At 36.6% G+C, this 18,219-nt stretch overlaps 1 protein-coding gene across 1 annotated transcript in view; it reads left to right on the forward strand.

Moving 5' to 3' along the window:
- Positions 1-18,219, forward strand: part of MTMR9 (myotubularin related protein 9) — a 55,864-nt gene that overhangs the window by 23,971 nt on the left and 13,674 nt on the right. The window contains exons 4-8 of the mRNA XM_030312706.1: positions 4,425-4,598; positions 7,115-7,332; positions 8,296-8,457; positions 11,022-11,163; positions 13,187-13,407. Of these exons, the coding sequence (XP_030168566.1) occupies positions 4,425-4,598; positions 7,115-7,332; positions 8,296-8,457; positions 11,022-11,163; positions 13,187-13,407 (917 nt within the window). The remainder of the gene's footprint in view (positions 1-4,424; positions 4,599-7,114; positions 7,333-8,295; positions 8,458-11,021; positions 11,164-13,186; positions 13,408-18,219) is intronic.

An 18,219-nucleotide genomic window follows, 5' to 3' on the forward strand; every position in this document is an offset into this window, starting at 1 on the left:
AGAATGCCATTCCTAACTTCTGTACAATATATACAGTATTCAAGAGTACATGGTATGTTTCCCAGGAGAGACTGTATGCAAGGCCATTAAATAAATTTCAGTATTAGAAAAATTGAAACTGTACAATGTGTAATATCTGACCACAAAGGAATTAAATTAGAAATCAATAACACTAAGGTATTTAGGAATACCCAGAATATTTCTAAATTAAACAAAATGCTTGTAAATAATCTATGTGTCAAAAACGAAATCATAAGGGAGATTAGAAAATATTTTGAACTGGGGCGCCTGGGTGGCGCAGTCGGTTAAGCGTCCGACTTCAGCCAGGTCACTATCTCGCGGTCCGTGAGTTCGAGCCCCGCGTCAGGCTCTGGGCTGATGGCTCAGAGCCTGGAGCCTGTTTCCGATTCTGTGTCTCCCTGTCTCTCTGCCCCTCGCCCGTTCATGCTCTGTCTCTCTCTGTCCCAAAAATAAATAAACGTTGAAAAAAAAAAAAATTAAAAAAAAAAAAAAAATATTTTGAACTGAATTATAAAAATGCAACACCATAATTTGTGGAATACAGCTAAAGTTTAAAGAGAAACTTACGGCTTTAAATGCTTACATTAAAAAAAAGAAGAAAAGGTCTAAAATCACCAAATTAGGCTAGGGGGAAAAAAAAAGCAAAGTAACTAGAAAGAATGAAATCATAAAAATAAGATCAGAAATTGATAAAATACTCATAAGCAAGTTTAGTAAGGGTGATCAATATAAATATACCCACAATATAAATATACCCAAACTAAATTATTGGCAACAAGCAATCTGAAAATGAATAAAACACTTGGGAATAAATTTAACAAAATAGGTACAGATTCTGTACACTGGAAAACACAAAACATTGCTGAGAAGTTAAAGGATATCTAAATAAATGGAGAGATACACCATGTTCATGGATTAGAAGACCATAGGGTTAAGATCAGTAGTGGGCTGACTTACATAGTGGACCACGAAGTAAATATTTTAGGCTCTGTCGGTCATGCAGTCTCTGTTACAACGACACCACTCTGCTGTTGCAACGTGAAAACAGCAATAGATAACATGCCAATGAATGGGTAGTGCTATGTTCCAATAGAACTTTATTTATAAAAACAGGCAGTGGGCTGGATTTGGCTTGTGGACTATTGTTTGCTGACCTCTCATTAATATCACAGTTGTTTCCAGATTGCTTTATAGATTCATGCAATTCCTATGAGAATTCCAATAGGTGTGTTTAATAGAAATTGACAAAATTATCCTAAAATTTATGTGGATATGCAAAGTTACTAGAATAGTCAAAACAACTGTGAAAAAGAAAGGATTTACATTATTTGATTTCAAAACTTAATGTAAAGTTATAATAATCAAGAGAGTGTGGCGTTGGTATAAGGGCAGACTTATTGATGAATGGAATAAAAGCTAAAACTATAAAACTTCTTGAAGAAACCACAGGAGAAAATCTTTATGACCTTGGATTAGGCAAAGATTTTTTAGATAGAACACCACAAGTGACTAAAAAAAGATTAATGATTTCCTAGTTTGAGATGTGGAGGAGAGGATATGGACTGCAAAAATACACATGGGATTTTTGTGGGAAATGATTGAAATGTTTGTTATCTTGATTGTGGTGGTGGTTTCATGAGTGTATATAGCTGTCAAGACTCATGAAATCATGCACTCTAAATGGATCTAGTTTATTTTTCCATACAAATAATAAAATCTCAAAATTGATTAAAAAGAAGAGAAAAAACTTAATGTAAGGTTAAGTACCTGATTGGAAACAAAGAGTGATCTAGAATACAGATCTGAAGTAATTGCTCAGAGTGCAGAGCAGAGAAACAAGGAAGATGTGCAAAATGATAGAGAAGTTAGACACATGTATGAATGATAAAGGGAAAAGATCCAATATTCATTAAATGGGAGTTCAAGAAGATAATAGAGAAAATGGGAGAAAGGCACTATTCAAATAGGTAATGGTTGAGAGTTCTCCAGAATTGATGAAAGCCACAAACTCTTAAAGTGTCCCAGGAAGCACTATGCAAGACAATAAAAAATAAATCTTTAGTTAGATGTGTTGTAGTCCAGCTATTAAATCGTAAGGCAAAGAGAATATCACAAAGTAAGTCGGAGAGAAAAGAGAAACTACATATATGGTGTAATAAAATTAGAGTAGAAAAAAATTGGATAGAATTAGACATCTATTCATGATAAAAGCTCTTAGCGGAATTGGATTTGAAGGGCATTTATATAATCTGATAAATGCTGTCTGATAAGTCTGATAAAGCTACCCAAAACAAAAACATACAAAAAAGCAAGTCTTTTATCATTCTCTTTAAGTTCAAGACTGAGACAAGTTTGTCCACCACCACTACTTGCTGGTTCATTGAGACAAGAAGGAAAAATAAAAGATACAAAGATTGAAATGAAAGAAGCAAGACTGTCATTGTTACTTATATGTTTGTCTACACAGGAAACTGAAAGAGTCTTGAGATCGTGAGCATTTCTGTATACCAACCACAGTTTTGAAAAACATATAACTAAAATGCAACAAAAATATAAGGTTTCTAGGAATATATCGAAGAAAAGTTAGGCAAGGCTTTTATGGAGAGAATTGTACAACTTTGTTGAAAAAATTAAGTAAGCTTTAAAAAGGTGAGAGACACTATGCTCATGGACAGGGAGATAGAATATTTTAAAGATGTCTTTAAATGAATCCATAAAATCAATGCAGTCTTACTAAAACCACAATGGGTTTTTACATGCAATTAGATAAAAGTTGCACAGAGAAGCTCAGGTACTCTTGAAGAGCAACAAAGAGGGAGGAGGAGACTTAGCCTACTAAATATCAAGTTTATTCTAAAAGCTATGGGACTTACTACAATAAACCAGTGGGACAGAATAGCAAACCTTCTACGTATGGGAACTTAATATATGCCGGAAGTGGCATTGCAGGTCAATGGATGATCATACCATTCTCCAGAGTAGGAAATCAGTAAGTAATGTCTAATAGTGAAATTCAAGAAGTAACAGTATAATCACGTTACTTAGAAATTTGGATGTAGGGCGCTTGGGTGGCTCAGTCAGTTAAGCTTCCGACTTGGGCTCAGGTCATGACCTCACGGTTGGTGGGTTCGAGCCCCACGTTGGGCTCTATGCTGACAGCTCAAAACCTGGAGCCTGCTTTGGATCCTGTGTCTCCCTCTCTCTCTGCCCCTCCTCCACATGTGCTCCATCTCTGTCTCTCTCTCTCTCTCAAAAATAAAACATTAAAAAAAATTAAAAAAGAAATTTGGATGTAAACGCTAGAAAAAAAAAGCTATAAGTTGAAAATGATTACCTCTGGGGAAAGGGAATTACGAGACGGAGGTGAACAGGAAACAGGTAAATTCCTTTTTTCTTTTTTTAAATAATGAATTTTTTAGAAACTGTCTTTAAAATTGGTAAGAGAATAACAGAAAAGTGTAAGTGGTTTAATTAAAAAATATATTGTATCTTGTAAAAAGGTTTTTAAAAAAATTCTCTTTTCCTATAGTATGTTGAATATGCTTCAATTTTATCTTCCTGGTACTGCACCACTTGGCCAGTATGTCAAGCCAAATCTGATTTATCGGAATGTATCAAAATTTGCATATTCATAACTTTATTTTTTTAACTGTAAAAAGTTTTTTTTACTGTCTTCAAGTGGTTTTTATTTTTGATGTTTAAAATAAGTTGTCATTTGATAATCTTATATTGTATACTCTTAGTCCTCAGTATATTGAGTTAGAAATTATTTCATTGATTCCTAAGTATAATTTTTTTTAGCATTAAGTGGTTATTGTTTTAAGAAAGATATCACCAGTCTTTCTACATTTTTAAATAACAGAAGGGAACAAGGGATTTGATGTAGGTAGTAGCTCTATTGTTATCATCTAGCTAAGCATTATCTAGAATATTACCGTCTTCCTGTTGCTGTACTTAAGAATACCAAAAATAAAGTTAAATGCTCCCCCAAAAAGGATGAATGGGATGATATTGGCCTTGATAGCATGGATATGCTTAAATATATATTACTTGGAGAATAGGCGACTACAGGGGAAACAACTGTCTTTCACATATTTAATAGGATGCCATGTGAAATAGGAAACTGGGACTGAAGCCATGTAAAAACAATAGAGGAAGTTACAGAGCCACATTTGCCCAAAATAAGGAAGCACTTTCTAGGAATGGAGAATACGTAGCAATGTAGGAAACAGACTCTGAAGAATAGAACTCCTTTAAGTATGGGTTGGGTATCCTTATATTAAATTCCCGAGAGATGGCTTCTTCATTGTATGAAAATTGATCTCTAAGGTCCTTTAAAATTTTCAGATTGTTTTGTAACATTGAGATACTTGCTTAGCTTTGAAGTATTTTGTGTTTTCCAGACCAGTGAATGGAGGTTAAGCTATGTCAATAAGGAATTTGCTGTCTGTCCTTCTTACCCGCCAATTGTCATAGTGCCCAAATCCATTGATGATGAAGCTCTTCGGAAGGTAGCTACATTTCGGCATGGAGGACGCTTCCCAGTACTCAGCTATTATCATAAGAAAAATGGAATGGTAAGTATACAGTATTGCTGCTTGATCTGTGAATGCCTTGGTTTGCAGATCTTTCCTTAGAAATGTTCCACTTTCTGTGTACTTGTTCATTGATGCGATTAGTCTCCCTTGCCAGAACTTCCTTCTTTTAAACATTAGGGAATCAGGAGTAGAGTGTTTTCCGTGATTAGGATATGACTTTGAATTCTTCTCATGATGCTGCTCAAAATTAGAAAGGCCAGACAGGTGGGGCGCTTGGGTGGCTCAGTCGGTTAAGCGTCCGACTTCAGCTCAGGTCATGATCTCGCAGTCTGTGAGTTTGAGCTCCGCGTCAGGCTCTGTGCTAACAGCTTGGATCCTGGAGCCTGCTTCGGATTCTGTGTCTCCTTCTCTGTCTGGCCCTCCTCTGCTCTCTCTCTCTCAAAAATAAATAAATAAAAAAAAAAAAAAAAAAAAAAAAGACCAGGCAGGTTTATCTTAAGGACTCAGTACTAAGGGAACTAATGTTTATTTGATACTTAAAATAACACTGTTAGGTAGAAAAATAAATTTCTCTGACCAGAATAATGGTAGAATTCTTTTTTTAAATTATTTTTACCCAAATTTCCCTGTAAAAAGTAAATTGAGCAGACATTTTTATTTTCAAAAAGGAGAAGAATGACACGTTATTAGTTACAATTTAAGTAAACACAGGAGTCAGTAATTGAATAGTGCTTGCTGTATGTATGTTTCCTAAATATTTTCTAAATCTGTTTCTGTCCTCTTATTTTCTCTCAGTCAATAAACTCAGCTTCTCATTTTGAAACCAATAGTAAAATAGTGGATAAGTTATGGTCATTTTCCGTTGCCTTTTTTCCCCTGGATAATAAGTCAAGCATGGATATTTAGGGTAAAAAAATTTCCAAAAAATTTGCTACTTTGGCATCAGATCATCTATCCCATTTGCATAGTAATATTTCTGTTTGTTAGAGAGTTCATTACAAAGCATTTTAAAAAGGGATATTAGGGGCGCCTGGGTGGCTCAGTCGGTTAAGCATCCGACTTCGGCTCAGGTCACGATCTCACGGTCCGTGAGTTCGAGCCCCGCGTCGGGCTCTCTGCTGACAGCTCAGAGCCTGGAGCCTGTTTCCGATCCTGTGTCTCCCTCTCTCTCTGACCCTCCCCCGTTCATGCTCTGTCTCTCTCTGTCTCAAAAATAAATACACATTTAAAAAAAAAAAAAAAAGGGGGATATTAAATATACTATATGTCCATTTACATGGTTAGTGCAGTCTGGGAGTTAGCCATTGTCATCCTCTGGATGACCTTTCTTGATCATATTAAATTTCAAGGTAGTTAAGATAACAGCATATATTATGGGGAGAAAGTGAAATAACTCTAAACCATTCACCAAGGAAGAGATCTGTATAATATTAATTTCTTGAGAAAATGAACGGTTTCAAAATCAAACCTTTCAAAATATATAGTTGATGGTCTTTGGAAATAAGTTTCTAAATCCTGAAATACTGAACAGGGTGAAAGAGGGTAACAGGAGAATAAATAATAGACAAGCAGCTTTAAAGATATTAAAAATGATTCCCCAAACACAAATAGTACATAAACTTTATTTTACCATTGGTGGCTTTTCTCTTTATAGTTTTTCTCTCTTTATAGTTCTTTCTTTTTTTATTTTTATTTTAGAGAGAGAGAGCATGAGAGGGGAGAAGGGTTGGGGGCAGGGGGGAGAGAGAGAATGAATGTGAATGAATCCCAAGCAGGCTCCACACTCAGCACAGAGCCTGATGCAGGGCTTAATCCCATGACCCTGTATCATGACCTGAGCTAAAATCAAGAGTTGGTTGCCAAACCTACTGAGCCACCCAACCGTCCCTCTTTTTCTTCTTCTTATTATTATTTTAGAGAGAGAGAGAGTATACTTGAGCTGGGGAGAGGGACAGAGGGGGAGAAAGACACAGAGAGAGAGAGGGAGGGAGGGAAGGAGAGAGGGAGGGAGAGGGAGAGAGAATCCCAAGTAGAGCATGCTGAGCATGGAGCCTGATGCAGGGCTTGATCCTATGACCCTGGGACCATGACCTGAGCCAAAATCGAGAGTTGGACGCTCAACTGACTCAGCCAGCCAGGTACCCCATCTCTTTATAATTCTTGATTAAACCTGCCAACACTCTTTATGTAGTTGAAGCAAAAGTTTACTGGCACATAGGCCATTATTATTATCTCTGTTACAGGGCCATGTCCAGTAAACAATTTACTAACTAAACAAATTGTGATAATTGATCTTTTTAGCAATTGTAATTTATTATGTGGAAGTATTTTGAGAAGTAGGAAGAAAAATTGTGTTAAAGTGCAAGGCTTATTTTTGTTTTACAGTTATTAACTATTGCAAATATGTGGAAATACTTCTTTGTTTTATGATCATATTCATCTTCAAAGTGCCACACAATTGTTTTTGAGATACTCTTAATCTAGCTAATTTATTTCTATTTTCAGAAACTTTCAAAGCAGCTACTCTTAAATTTTAAACTGCATCGTGCTTCTAGGTAATCATGCGAAGCGGTCAGCCACTCACTGGCACAAATGGGAGAAGGTGCAAAGAAGATGAAAAGCTGATAAATGCTACCCTCAGGGCAGGGAAACGTGGCTACATCATTGACACACGGTCTTTAAATGTAGCTCAGCAAGCTAGAGCCAAAGGCGGCGGCTTTGAACAAGAAGCCCATTATCCCCAGTGGAGGCGGATTCATAAGTCCATTGAGAGGTAACAGACTCTGGAGACAGTAGTAGGCTCTTATTTGAAGCGAATTAGAATGGGTGAGCCCTTAGCTGCAAAAATCACAAGTTCTCAAATGAACCTACGCATTAACTTAGAGTCAGAAATCGGCTGGATCTCCTGTCGCGTTTTATAAGATAAGCAGGAAACTTATCTTGGATGCCCACAGCTGACTTTTAGTCAGGTAGCATGCTTTCTCTCTCTCTCTCTTTTTTTTAATGCTTTATATATTTATTTATTTTTATTTTATTTATTATTTTTTTTAATTTACATCCAGCATGCTTCCTCTTAAGTTAACTCTGAAATTTCATCTCCGCAAGGTCAGAGGTCTGCTCCTCTCCTTGTAAGATCAGTGGTCATCAAACTTACTGAACAGATACGCCACGGATAAGTATATTTTTCTAAGTCAGAAGACTAGATGCTTTCCCCCACACCCACCTATTCTCCCACCCTGTTTCCTCCACCTACATCTTGTTTATGCCTACAATTAGAGGTTTATCGGGACTTCTGGAAGGGTGGGTGGGAGTTGGAGCTAATAAAACAGTGGGGTCTGAGCTGGCCCTGGGGATCCCTGCTAAAGGTACTCGGTATCCAGTGTTGGATCTGTGGAAATAGGATTGCAGATGTCAGTGGTGCGGCCTCGTGACTTCTTACAAAATGCGGTGTTCTGGCCCACTCCCCAGTCAGGTAATTTAGCTATGTAAACTGGGTTTAATCTGTTCAGGTGAGGAATGGTTTACCATGACAGGCATTTTAAGTATCTTTGCTGCCATGTTTACATATTATTTTTTCAGTGTTTAATCATCAAGTTATTGTGTAGTAAGGTAAATATTTTTATACCATTTTGAGCTACTTTTCCTCTTGGATATATTGGAGGTTGAAGTTTTGGTTGGTTTCTCTCTTCATCAGTGTGTTTTCTATTTTCTTTTTACTTTTTCTTATTTTTTAAAGGTATCACATTCTTCAGGAGAGCTTAATCAAACTCGTGGAAGCTTGTAATGACCAAACACATAACATGGACAGATGGCTCAGTAAATTGGAGGCTTCTAACTGGCTGACTCACATCAAAGAGATTCTTACAACTGCGTGTCTAGCGGCTCAGTGTATCGACAGGTAGAGTGTATTTCAGTGTTCTGAAATGGGACACGCAGCGCTAACTAGACTTTGCTTTTATCCAGACATGTGTTTATTTATTGTGTTAAAAGTTTGTGTCTAGTCTCTATTCTATGTTGAGATCATTGCATAAATTACTGTATAAGATGGTCAATGCCATTCAGTGCTATCAATGAAGTGTGTGCATAGAGTCTGGCATTTAATTGGTGATTAATGTTTGTTGAACAAATATGAGCCACAGGCACACATCTTCAAGGACACAAAGTTTTTAAATACTAAAGGAACTCTTTTTTTCTATAAAATCCTTGAATTGTGAATCTACCTATTTTCCTTTGCTTAAACTGTGAACAAGAATGAAAAGAAGTTTTCTTATTTGTTCTCAGAAGGCCAGGCTTGCCTTCTTACTTTCGAAATATCAATGAGAGGAAACATGTAATTTTGTTACATGGTAAAATGATTCTTTCTAATCTCTCAGATATCTTATTACAAAGTACTTGATACGTGCCATTATAACAGGATCTCAAGTTGAGAAAACCCGATGGCAGTGACGTAAAGTATATGAAGTGATTTTAGTTTATTAATTCAGCTGAAGGTTGCTAATCCTTGAGACTTGAAGCAGAGGACTTGAACAGAGAACTGGTATAAGTTGTTGCAGAAGCTTAGAATGCCCCTTTTAAGAAGGGGATTCTTCTGAGACAATAGGTAGGTGTAAGTATTGCCACTACATAGTTGGATGACACTTTTCCTTGAAACTGTAATTTGTCTTATTGGTGCTTCCAAATTAGGGAAATAGACATATGTAACTTTTTTGTGGTTAGTGAGAAATTGGTAATAGAATGGGTTGCTTAAGGTCATGTGGTAAATTAGTGACAACACCAGAAATGGGTAGAGATTTTTGGTCTGGATTCTCAGGCTGTCACTAGTTTTTTGTTTTAGGCAAAACTCAAAGCTCATTTATCTAACGAAATATGGGAGTTAAAGAAGAGGTTCTACGGCAGACAAATCAATACTACAGAATGATGAGGTGTTGTTATTAAGGGTTCTGTTTCTTTTTAACCCAAGTTAAAAAGATTTCCCCTTACATGATGAGTACAGAGCTTCTGTTTTCTTATGAACCATAAATTGTAATAAACATTTCTCACCGTGTTGTCCGAATTTGCAGCCATAATAATGGGATGCTGCACATTAAGGGAACCCTAGGTGCAGAACAGTATTTGCTATCTCCACCTTTGTTTAGAGTCAGCTGGCCACCTTAAACAAGGACTTCCACATTCTTAACAAGAGTTGAAGGTTTTGGTTTATTTTGCCATGATTGAGTTACCTTTTCTGATATTAGGCTTATTATTTATACCTCCATAAAAGTCTGCCCTTATAATTAACTGCTCAAAATGTAAAAATAGACCTTAAATTAATTGAATTGAATTTCAAATACGCCACAGATAACTAAGATATATAGATTCAATATATACATCAGAAGCCTTAAACTATTTACTCATACCATTCTACCTAGTCATGAGATTTCATTCTTAGAATAAGGTTGTTAACCTAACCAGGGACCTTTATTTTCAAATTAAGAACTCTCAAATGATCCAGCAAAAGACAAAAATCTAAGTATGTCATCTGTAGTGTAACAAAAATTGACAATGACCTAAATGTCTAATTTTCAGACATTTCAGCAAATTATAGTTGATCACCTAATAGAATATTATATACCCATGAATACAATACTTCTAAAGGTGGTATAGAAACATGGGAAAATGTTTATAATAAAAGTGGAAATAGTAAGAAATTACCTTATGTTATAGCTATGTAAAGTATATATATGTGGGAAAAGAATTAATAGTAACCAAACTGGAGACTCTTCTGGGAAATTTTATTCACTGTCCTTTCAAGATAAGAGGTAGAAGGGGAGAGGAAAAAATGTAGTTAGTTTAGTTTTTGGTGTTTCCTTCCACTCTCTTTAGAATATTGGGCCCCAGACTCCTCCTAAATATTGTGGTATAATAGTATCATTGCCACTGAGTTTCTAGATTGAAAGTTTTATGTTTTGTTTTATGTATCTTGTTTTCATGTTTCTAAAAATGCGGTTTAGGACTTGTTTCCTAGATTCATTACGTTACAGTTTATGAAGGCATCCTTACAGTCAGCTGAGGTGGAAAGATAGAATCAAGGTCAGAGAGATACAGAAAAATAACTTTAAGTGTGTGTTCCTAGGTGTGATGAGAAAAGGCTTTAGTTAATAGGCAGAAAAGATAAGTGCTTACTGTGCATGATAAGGACTGCTTTTGGGTTTTGTAAAGGGAGAAAAAATTCAACTAAAAAGTTTTGTGAAATTTGTTGTAAGTTAAAGAGGTTCTTGCCATGTGAAATTTGGAACTTATAGTTTTATTTATTTATTTCTCCTAAGAGAAGCTCTCTTCATTTGCCTTACTTATACTCTAAACCCTGCTGGACAGAGCAGAATGTATGAGTTTGAAATACTGTACTCAGTAAATGTTTATTATTAACAGAGTTGACTGACCATGTTGGGAGTATCCCATTTGTACTCTGGATTTTCCTATCAGGGAAGGGGCATCCATATTGATTCATGGAACAGAAGGAACTGATTCCACACTTCAGGTTACCTCCCTGGCCCAGATCATCTTGGAACCGAGAAGCAGGACCATCCGTGGTTTTGAGGCCCTGATAGAAAGAGAGTGGCTGCAGGTGAGAAACACTGTTTGATGTGCACAGGAACTGCTAATAATAATGGGTGTGATCCTAGTTGTAGGACAGACATAATGTATGAAGTTTTGATTAAAATGTTTACATTATATGTTTAGTTTTCTGGAGGCAAATAATCTGTCTTCCTCTCAGTAAATGTTTATAATCTTTACTGCCTCTCAATTTTGTACCTGTCTTTGCTTATATTGCTCATTTGGCATTTTATTCCCTTAACAAGCTCTCACTAGTTGTACTTTGTTACCTACAAGGGAAAGAACAAAGAGCGTACAACGTAGTCTCTGTCTTGCAGAGCGTAATTTTGCTAGAGATAAAAAACATAAAGCAGGAAAGGGATGCGGGGATTTGTAATTATAAGACGTGTGCTTTAGTGCTTTCTGCCTTTTGCTTGTCTGGTTCTCCTCTATCCTCTTGCCCAACCAGGTGAAATCCTTCTCATGCTTTAAGATACAGCTAAATGTCACTGCTGTCCTGAAGTCTTGGGACCTTTAAAATTCATCCATTGTCTTCATGATTTGTTTCCTAGACCCAAATAAAGTGATTCCTTTGAGGTCAGGGAACCATGTGCAGCTGCTCTATTATCCCTAGGACACGATGCAGTCCTATCACATAATGCTGAATGACAACTGAAAGAAAGTTCTCATGAAATAGATTGAAACCTCCAAGTCAGAGATTAACTTATAAATGTATATACACTGTGTAACTTAGCAAATAATTGTGATTGAGAACAGATGTTTAGATATATCTTGAAAGTGGAAGTATCTCTGGAGAAAAATCTTTTCTGGACCTTCTAGTTAAAATTCAGGTTTGTTGCGTGTTAATGCTGTTATGGATACCTTGTCTATCTTGCCTGACAACTGATTTGTATCTCTGTTCAAATCAGACCATCCCAAATATTTGGCAAAAATCTATTCAGCCACATTCCTCATGATGCATAGCAAACAAATAAAATGAATGTGACTTACTTACTCATATATTACCATTTTAATGAGTATCGAAGTACCATTAGCCACTAGAAAATGCTGATGTCATTATCTTTGTCTGGTAAAGTAGTATAAAGATCCAAAGATAAAGCAAGTTTGTGAAATACCTAGAAGGGTGTCATTTGGGACAAGGTCAGTACTCAGGTTCTGGGTGGGCCAGAAAGCCAAATGATCCTTGAATTTCCTTTAGTCAGTACATGTCAGACTCCTCCAATTCTTTTTGAGAGAAGAGAGGAACTAGGGACAATTTTTATCTCTAATATAAAAGTATTCATAAATATCTCTTCATGACACTAACTTTTTTCCCATATGTAATTAAAAATTGAATATCAGGAGTGACTTTACAAAGTTTGTCTGTGAGAGCCCCAGATTTATGTCTTTTTTTTTTTTTTTTCAACGTTTATTTATTTTTTTTTTGGGACAGAGAGAGACAGAGCATGAACGGGGGAGGGGCAGAGAGAGAGGGAGACACAGAATCAGAAACAGGCTCCAGGCTCCGAGCCATCAGCCCAGAGCCTGACGCGGGGCTCGAACTCCCGGACCGCGAGATCGTGACCTGGCTGAAGTCGGATGCTTAACCGACTGCGCCACCCAGGCGCCCCCCAGATTTATTTCCATTTAGTGGTGAGGCTTACATAGCTTACAACAATCTGCAGTGCTTTGGACAGATAAAACGTGATAGCTGTCTTTTGTTTTGTACTTGAAGACCTTACATTCTTTGACTTTGCTACAAATTACAGAGACCTAGAAAATTTTATTTTATGAAGTTCACCAAGGATAATTGCAGTTCTTATGGTTATGCCGTAACTGCATGGCCTTGTTACATGTTTGGAAGTTGTGTTTCTTTCCTTAGATGCTAAAAATTGTTTTAAGCCAAGAAATCATTAATGTAAACAGCAGCCATCCAAATTACATGATGTTCCGTTTAATAAGTTTTGTTGTAACTGTGTGAAATATGTTAATAGAATGTGCTGTAATGTGATCTCAGTAGGCTATGACTGTCACCTTTCCATCTTCTGTCTTAGGCTGGTCACCCATTTCAGCAGCGCTGCGCACAGTCAGCCTATTGTAATAGTAAGCAGAAGTGGGAGTCACCTGTATTTCTTCTCTTCTTGGACTGTGTGTGGCAGATACTTCGTCAGTTTCCTTGTTCTTTTGAATTTAATGAGAATTTCCTCATCATGCTCTTTGAGCATGCATATGCCTCACAGTTTGGAACATTTCTCGGCAACAATGAAAGTGAAAGGTGAGTACACTGTTTACATGGGATGGGGGCCATTTTGTTTGTAATTGTTTTGGTCACCTCCTAAAAGAGACCAGGATTTGGTTCCATGTTAATGTTATTTGTAAGATGGTAGAGGTTACAATTAGTATAGATAAATTACATAACGTGTGTTCTTATTATGAGCCTATCACATGCTAGGTGAGAACATGTCCTAGATTTTGTTCTGTTAGATTAAAATTAGTCTACCTACTGATTTAAAAGCTTTGAGTAAATTCGGCAACCATTTTAAATGTTAATTTCCTTGTCTAAGATCATGGTAATCTTATATCTGGAAGAGGCCCCTCCATCCAATTTTATAGATTAGGAGGGTATCCAAAAAGTTAAATGACGCAGCCAGTTGGTCACCAGTAGTAGGGCTAGGATACAGGTCTTCTACTCCTGCTCCAGACTTTCTTTATTACACCTGGAAACTGCCCTCAGGCCCAGAGTGACAGTCTCACTTCACAGCCTAAACTCTGTCAAGTTCATAGGTTTATTTAGAAGATTCATATCAGAATGATCTTTAAAGGTGATCAACTGGTAATTTCAATTGGGTACAGTCAAAAGGCTTTCTCTTTTTTCTGTTGTCATTCTAGCTAAAGAGACAGTTTTGTTGATCTTTTCAGAGAACTGACTTTTGGTTTCATTGATGCTCTCTATTATCTGTTTATTTTCTGTTTTGTCCATCTACTCTCTACTGTTCATTTTTTTTCTTTCTGCTAGCACTGGTTTAGTTTCCCCTATTTTTCTAGTTCCTTAAGATATAAAGTTATCGATTTAAAAGTTTTGGGGGCGCCTGGGTGGCTCAGCTGGTTAAGCCTCCAACTTTGGCTCAGGTCATGCTCTCATGGTTCATGTGTTTGAGCCCCATGTCGGGCTCTGTACTGACAGCTCAGAGCCTGGAGCTTGCTTTGGATTCTGTGTCTGTCTCTGTCTGCCCCTCCCCGCTTGCACTCTGTCTCTTTCTCTCTCTCTCAAAAATAAAAAAACAGACACTAAAAAAAAATTTAAGTTTTTGATTTGAGGTATTTGTTCTTTTTTAATAGAGGTTTTTACTGCTATAAATATCCATCCGAGCACTGCTTTTCACTGGGTCCCCATACGTTGTGTTAGCACGTTGTGTTTTTCTTTTCATTCATCTGTTAAGTGTTTTCTAATTTCTCTTGTGATTTCTTCTTTAACCCATTGGTTGTTTAAAATTGCTTTATATAATACCACATGTTTATGAATTTTCCATTTTTTCTTATGTTATTGATTTTTAATTTCATGCTGTTGGAGAAGATACTTAGCTGGCTTTTAAACTTTTAAAATTTATTGAGATTTATTTTGTGGACTAACATGTGATATATCCTGAAGAATGTTTTATGTACACTTGAGAAAAATGTGTACTCTGATGTTGTTGAGCAGAGTATTATATATTTGTTTTACATTTTATTCAAATCCTGTTATTTCCTTATTGATCTTCTGTCTAGTTCTATACATTATCAAAAGTGGGATATTGAAGTCCTCCACTATATTGTAGAATTATCTATTTCTCTCTTCCATTACATCAGTTTTTGCTTCATATATTTTGTGGCTCTGGTGCAAAGTGCCATAAATTATATGCTTGTAATTATTTTATCTTCTTCATGGATTGACTCTTTTTCCAGTTTATAATGTCCTGCTTTGTCTCTTGTAAGAGTTTTTGTCCTTAAGTTTATTTCATCTGATGTAATATGTCCTCCTTAGCTCTCCTGGGTTACTATTTGTATGAAAAATCTTTTTTCTTCCTTTTACTTTCAGTCTGTTTGCATCTTTTGTAGACAATATATAGTTGGATCATGTTTTAAAATCCATTCTGCCAATCTCTGCATCTTGATTGGAGAATTTACTTCATTTATATTTAAAGTGATTACTGAAAAGGAATGGCTTATTTCTGCCAGTTTGATATTTGTGTTCTGTTTATTTTATACTCTTTTGTTCTTCATCTCCTCCATTACTTGCCTTCCTTTGTGTTTAATTGATACCTTATAGTATACTATTGTGATTCCCTTCTTGTTTCCTTTTGTGTATATTAAAACAGTTTTTTGGTTTTTTTTTTTTTTACTGGTTACCAGGTGGATTTCAGTTAACATCCTAAATTTATAACAATCTACTTGACTACAAACTTAGCTTCAGTAAGCATATGGCATACAAAACTTTGCTCTTCTATAGCTCCACTCCTCTATGTGTTGTTATCCCAAGTTATATTCTTATATATGCCCATTAACATGGATTTATTATTATTTTTATCCATTTGTCTTTTAAATTATGTAGGAAATAAAAAGAGGAGTTACAAATCAAAAATACAATAATAACTTTTATTCTTTCCTATGTAATTATCTTTGCCGAATTGTATGTTCACATGGCTTGGAATTACTGTCTAGTGTCCTTTCATTTTAGCTTGAAGGATTCCTTTTTGCATTTTTCTTGCAAAGCAAGTCTTCTAGCAATGATCTCCCTCAGTTTTTATCTTATTGCCAGATGTGGAATTCTTCGGAGGTAGTTTGGTTTTCTTTTAGCACTTTAAAAATGTTATTGCCCTCCCTTCTGGCCTCCATGGTTTCTGATGAGAAACCTGTTCTGGAGGGATCATGTAGGATCCCTGTATTTGAGAAGTTGCTTTTCTCTTGCTGCTTTCAAGATTCTCTGTCTGGCTTTGACAATTTGATTATGGTGTGTCTCAGTATGGGCAGTGAGTTGCTTTTATCCTTCTTGGAGCCTGTTGAGCTTCTTAAATATGTAGATTTGTGTCTTTTATCAAGTTTGGGGAATTTTCAGTTCTTAATATTTGCATGTGTGTGTGTGGTTCTTTTTGTGTTTGTGTTTTTTCCCCCGTTTGTGTTGAGGTATAAATGACAAATTGGCCATGAATTCTTTATATATTCTTTTGTTCCCTTTCTCTCTTCTGTCTCTGGGACTCCCATTATGCGTATGTTGGTATATTGCTTAGGCTCTGTTCATTTTTCTTTATTCTTTTTTTGTTCTTCTCAGAGTGGGGAATTTTTGTTGACCTGTCTTCAAATTTGTTTATACCTGTGCCTGCTCAAATCTGTAATTAAACCCATCTAGTGCATTTTTTTTTTTTAATTTCAGATATTATACTTTTCAGTTTCCGAATTTCTGTTTGGTACTATTTTATAATTTTGTCTATTGATGTAGTCTAGGTTTTGAGACCTTGTTCTCCTGGTTTCCTTTAGTTCTTTGTCCTAGTTTGTTTTGTTTTGTTTAGCTCTTTGAGCATATTTCAGACAGTTGATTTAAAATCTAGTAAAACCCAAGTCTGTGCTTTCTCAGGAACAGTTTCTGTTAATTTTTTCCTATGAATGGGCCATACTTTCTAGGGTTTCTTTTTGCATTATTTGTAATTTTAAATCTGGACATTTAAAATATTATAATGTGGCTCTCTGGAAATCAGATTCTTCCCACTCCTCAGCATTTGTATTTATTGCTTGCTGTGGGCTGTAGCTGTTTATTTAGTCATTTCTGGGTTTTTTTAAATATAATTTGCTGTCAAGGTAGCTAACACAGTGTGCTCTTGGTTTTGGGGGTAGATTCCCGTGATTCATCGCTTTATTTAGTCATTTTCTAAACTATATTGTAAAGCGTATTTTTTTTTCATGTGTGGTTTCTGAAGTATCTGTGCTTTTAGTTTGTGTTCATCTAGTGTTTGACAGCAATTTTCTTGAGTGCCAGGAACCAAAAGAGAGAGGTGAAAAGAGGGAGGGAAAAGAGAAAGGGAAAACCACTCAAGACAAAGGAAAAATCCTTTTGCAGTCTTTGCAGATGGGCTTTGTGCTGGAATATTTCTTCAGTGCTTAAGCTTCAGCCTTCACTTCCGGCTCTCACTGAGCCTTGAGATCAGCCAGAACCAAAATCTTGGGATCTTCTTCGGCCCTTTCGAGCAGGTTTCCTGCATTGGGCATGCATGTGGCTTTCTGAATTCCTCAGTATACATGGGCACCTTTGAATACTCTGATTTTCCAAAGAATCTTATTCCCTAGGCTTTTGGTGCTCTGGTGTTTCCTTCACCCATCATCTTTTCCCCTAGAAGACTGCAGGTTGCCCGCTCATCTTATGTTTTCTAAGAATTCCCATCACCTTTCCGCCCACGGTGATTTCCAAGTTAGACATGACAAAGACAAGTCCTAACCCTTGGATAAGTTAGAACAGAAAGACACAATTCTTTGTGAATAAGGACTGCTGTGTTCCCTCTGGAGCTGGGACCAGGGTCCCATACTGAGAACATGGGCTGCCCTCTTCAAGACCTCCAGGAGCTAGGAAATGGGTGAGGCAAGAGCAAATAAAAATGCCATAAAGCTTTGTGATTGTTTTTAAGTCCCCTTTTCCTTGATTCTTCATTTGCTTGTGTGCTATAAACTTTGGACTATTTCTGAGAAGTCTGACAAAGTAGGGTTTTTTTTGTTTTTTTTTTTTTGTTTTTTTTTTAATGTTTATTTTTGAGAGAGAGGTAGACAGAGTGTGAGCCAGGGAGGGGCAGAGAGAGAGGGAAACAGAATCCAAAGCAGGCTCGAGGCTCTGAGCTGTCAGCACAGAGCCCGATGCAGGGCTTGAATCCACAAACCGTGAGATCATGACATGAGCCGAAGTCGGATGCTTAACCAACTGAGCCACCCAGGCGCTCCTGACAAAGTAGGTTTTAACAGTTTCTGCTTGCATTTTCAATGTTCCTGTGGAGGGATGGGCATTTGGAGCTGCCTACTCTGCCATTTTTTCTGGCATCACTCTTCATTTTTGAAGTAATAGTCTTTATCT

The sequence above is a fragment of the Lynx canadensis genome, chromosome B1 (assembly GCF_007474595.2).
Source record: "Lynx canadensis isolate LIC74 chromosome B1, mLynCan4.pri.v2, whole genome shotgun sequence".
Lineage (NCBI taxonomy): Eukaryota > Metazoa > Chordata > Mammalia > Carnivora > Felidae > Lynx > Lynx canadensis.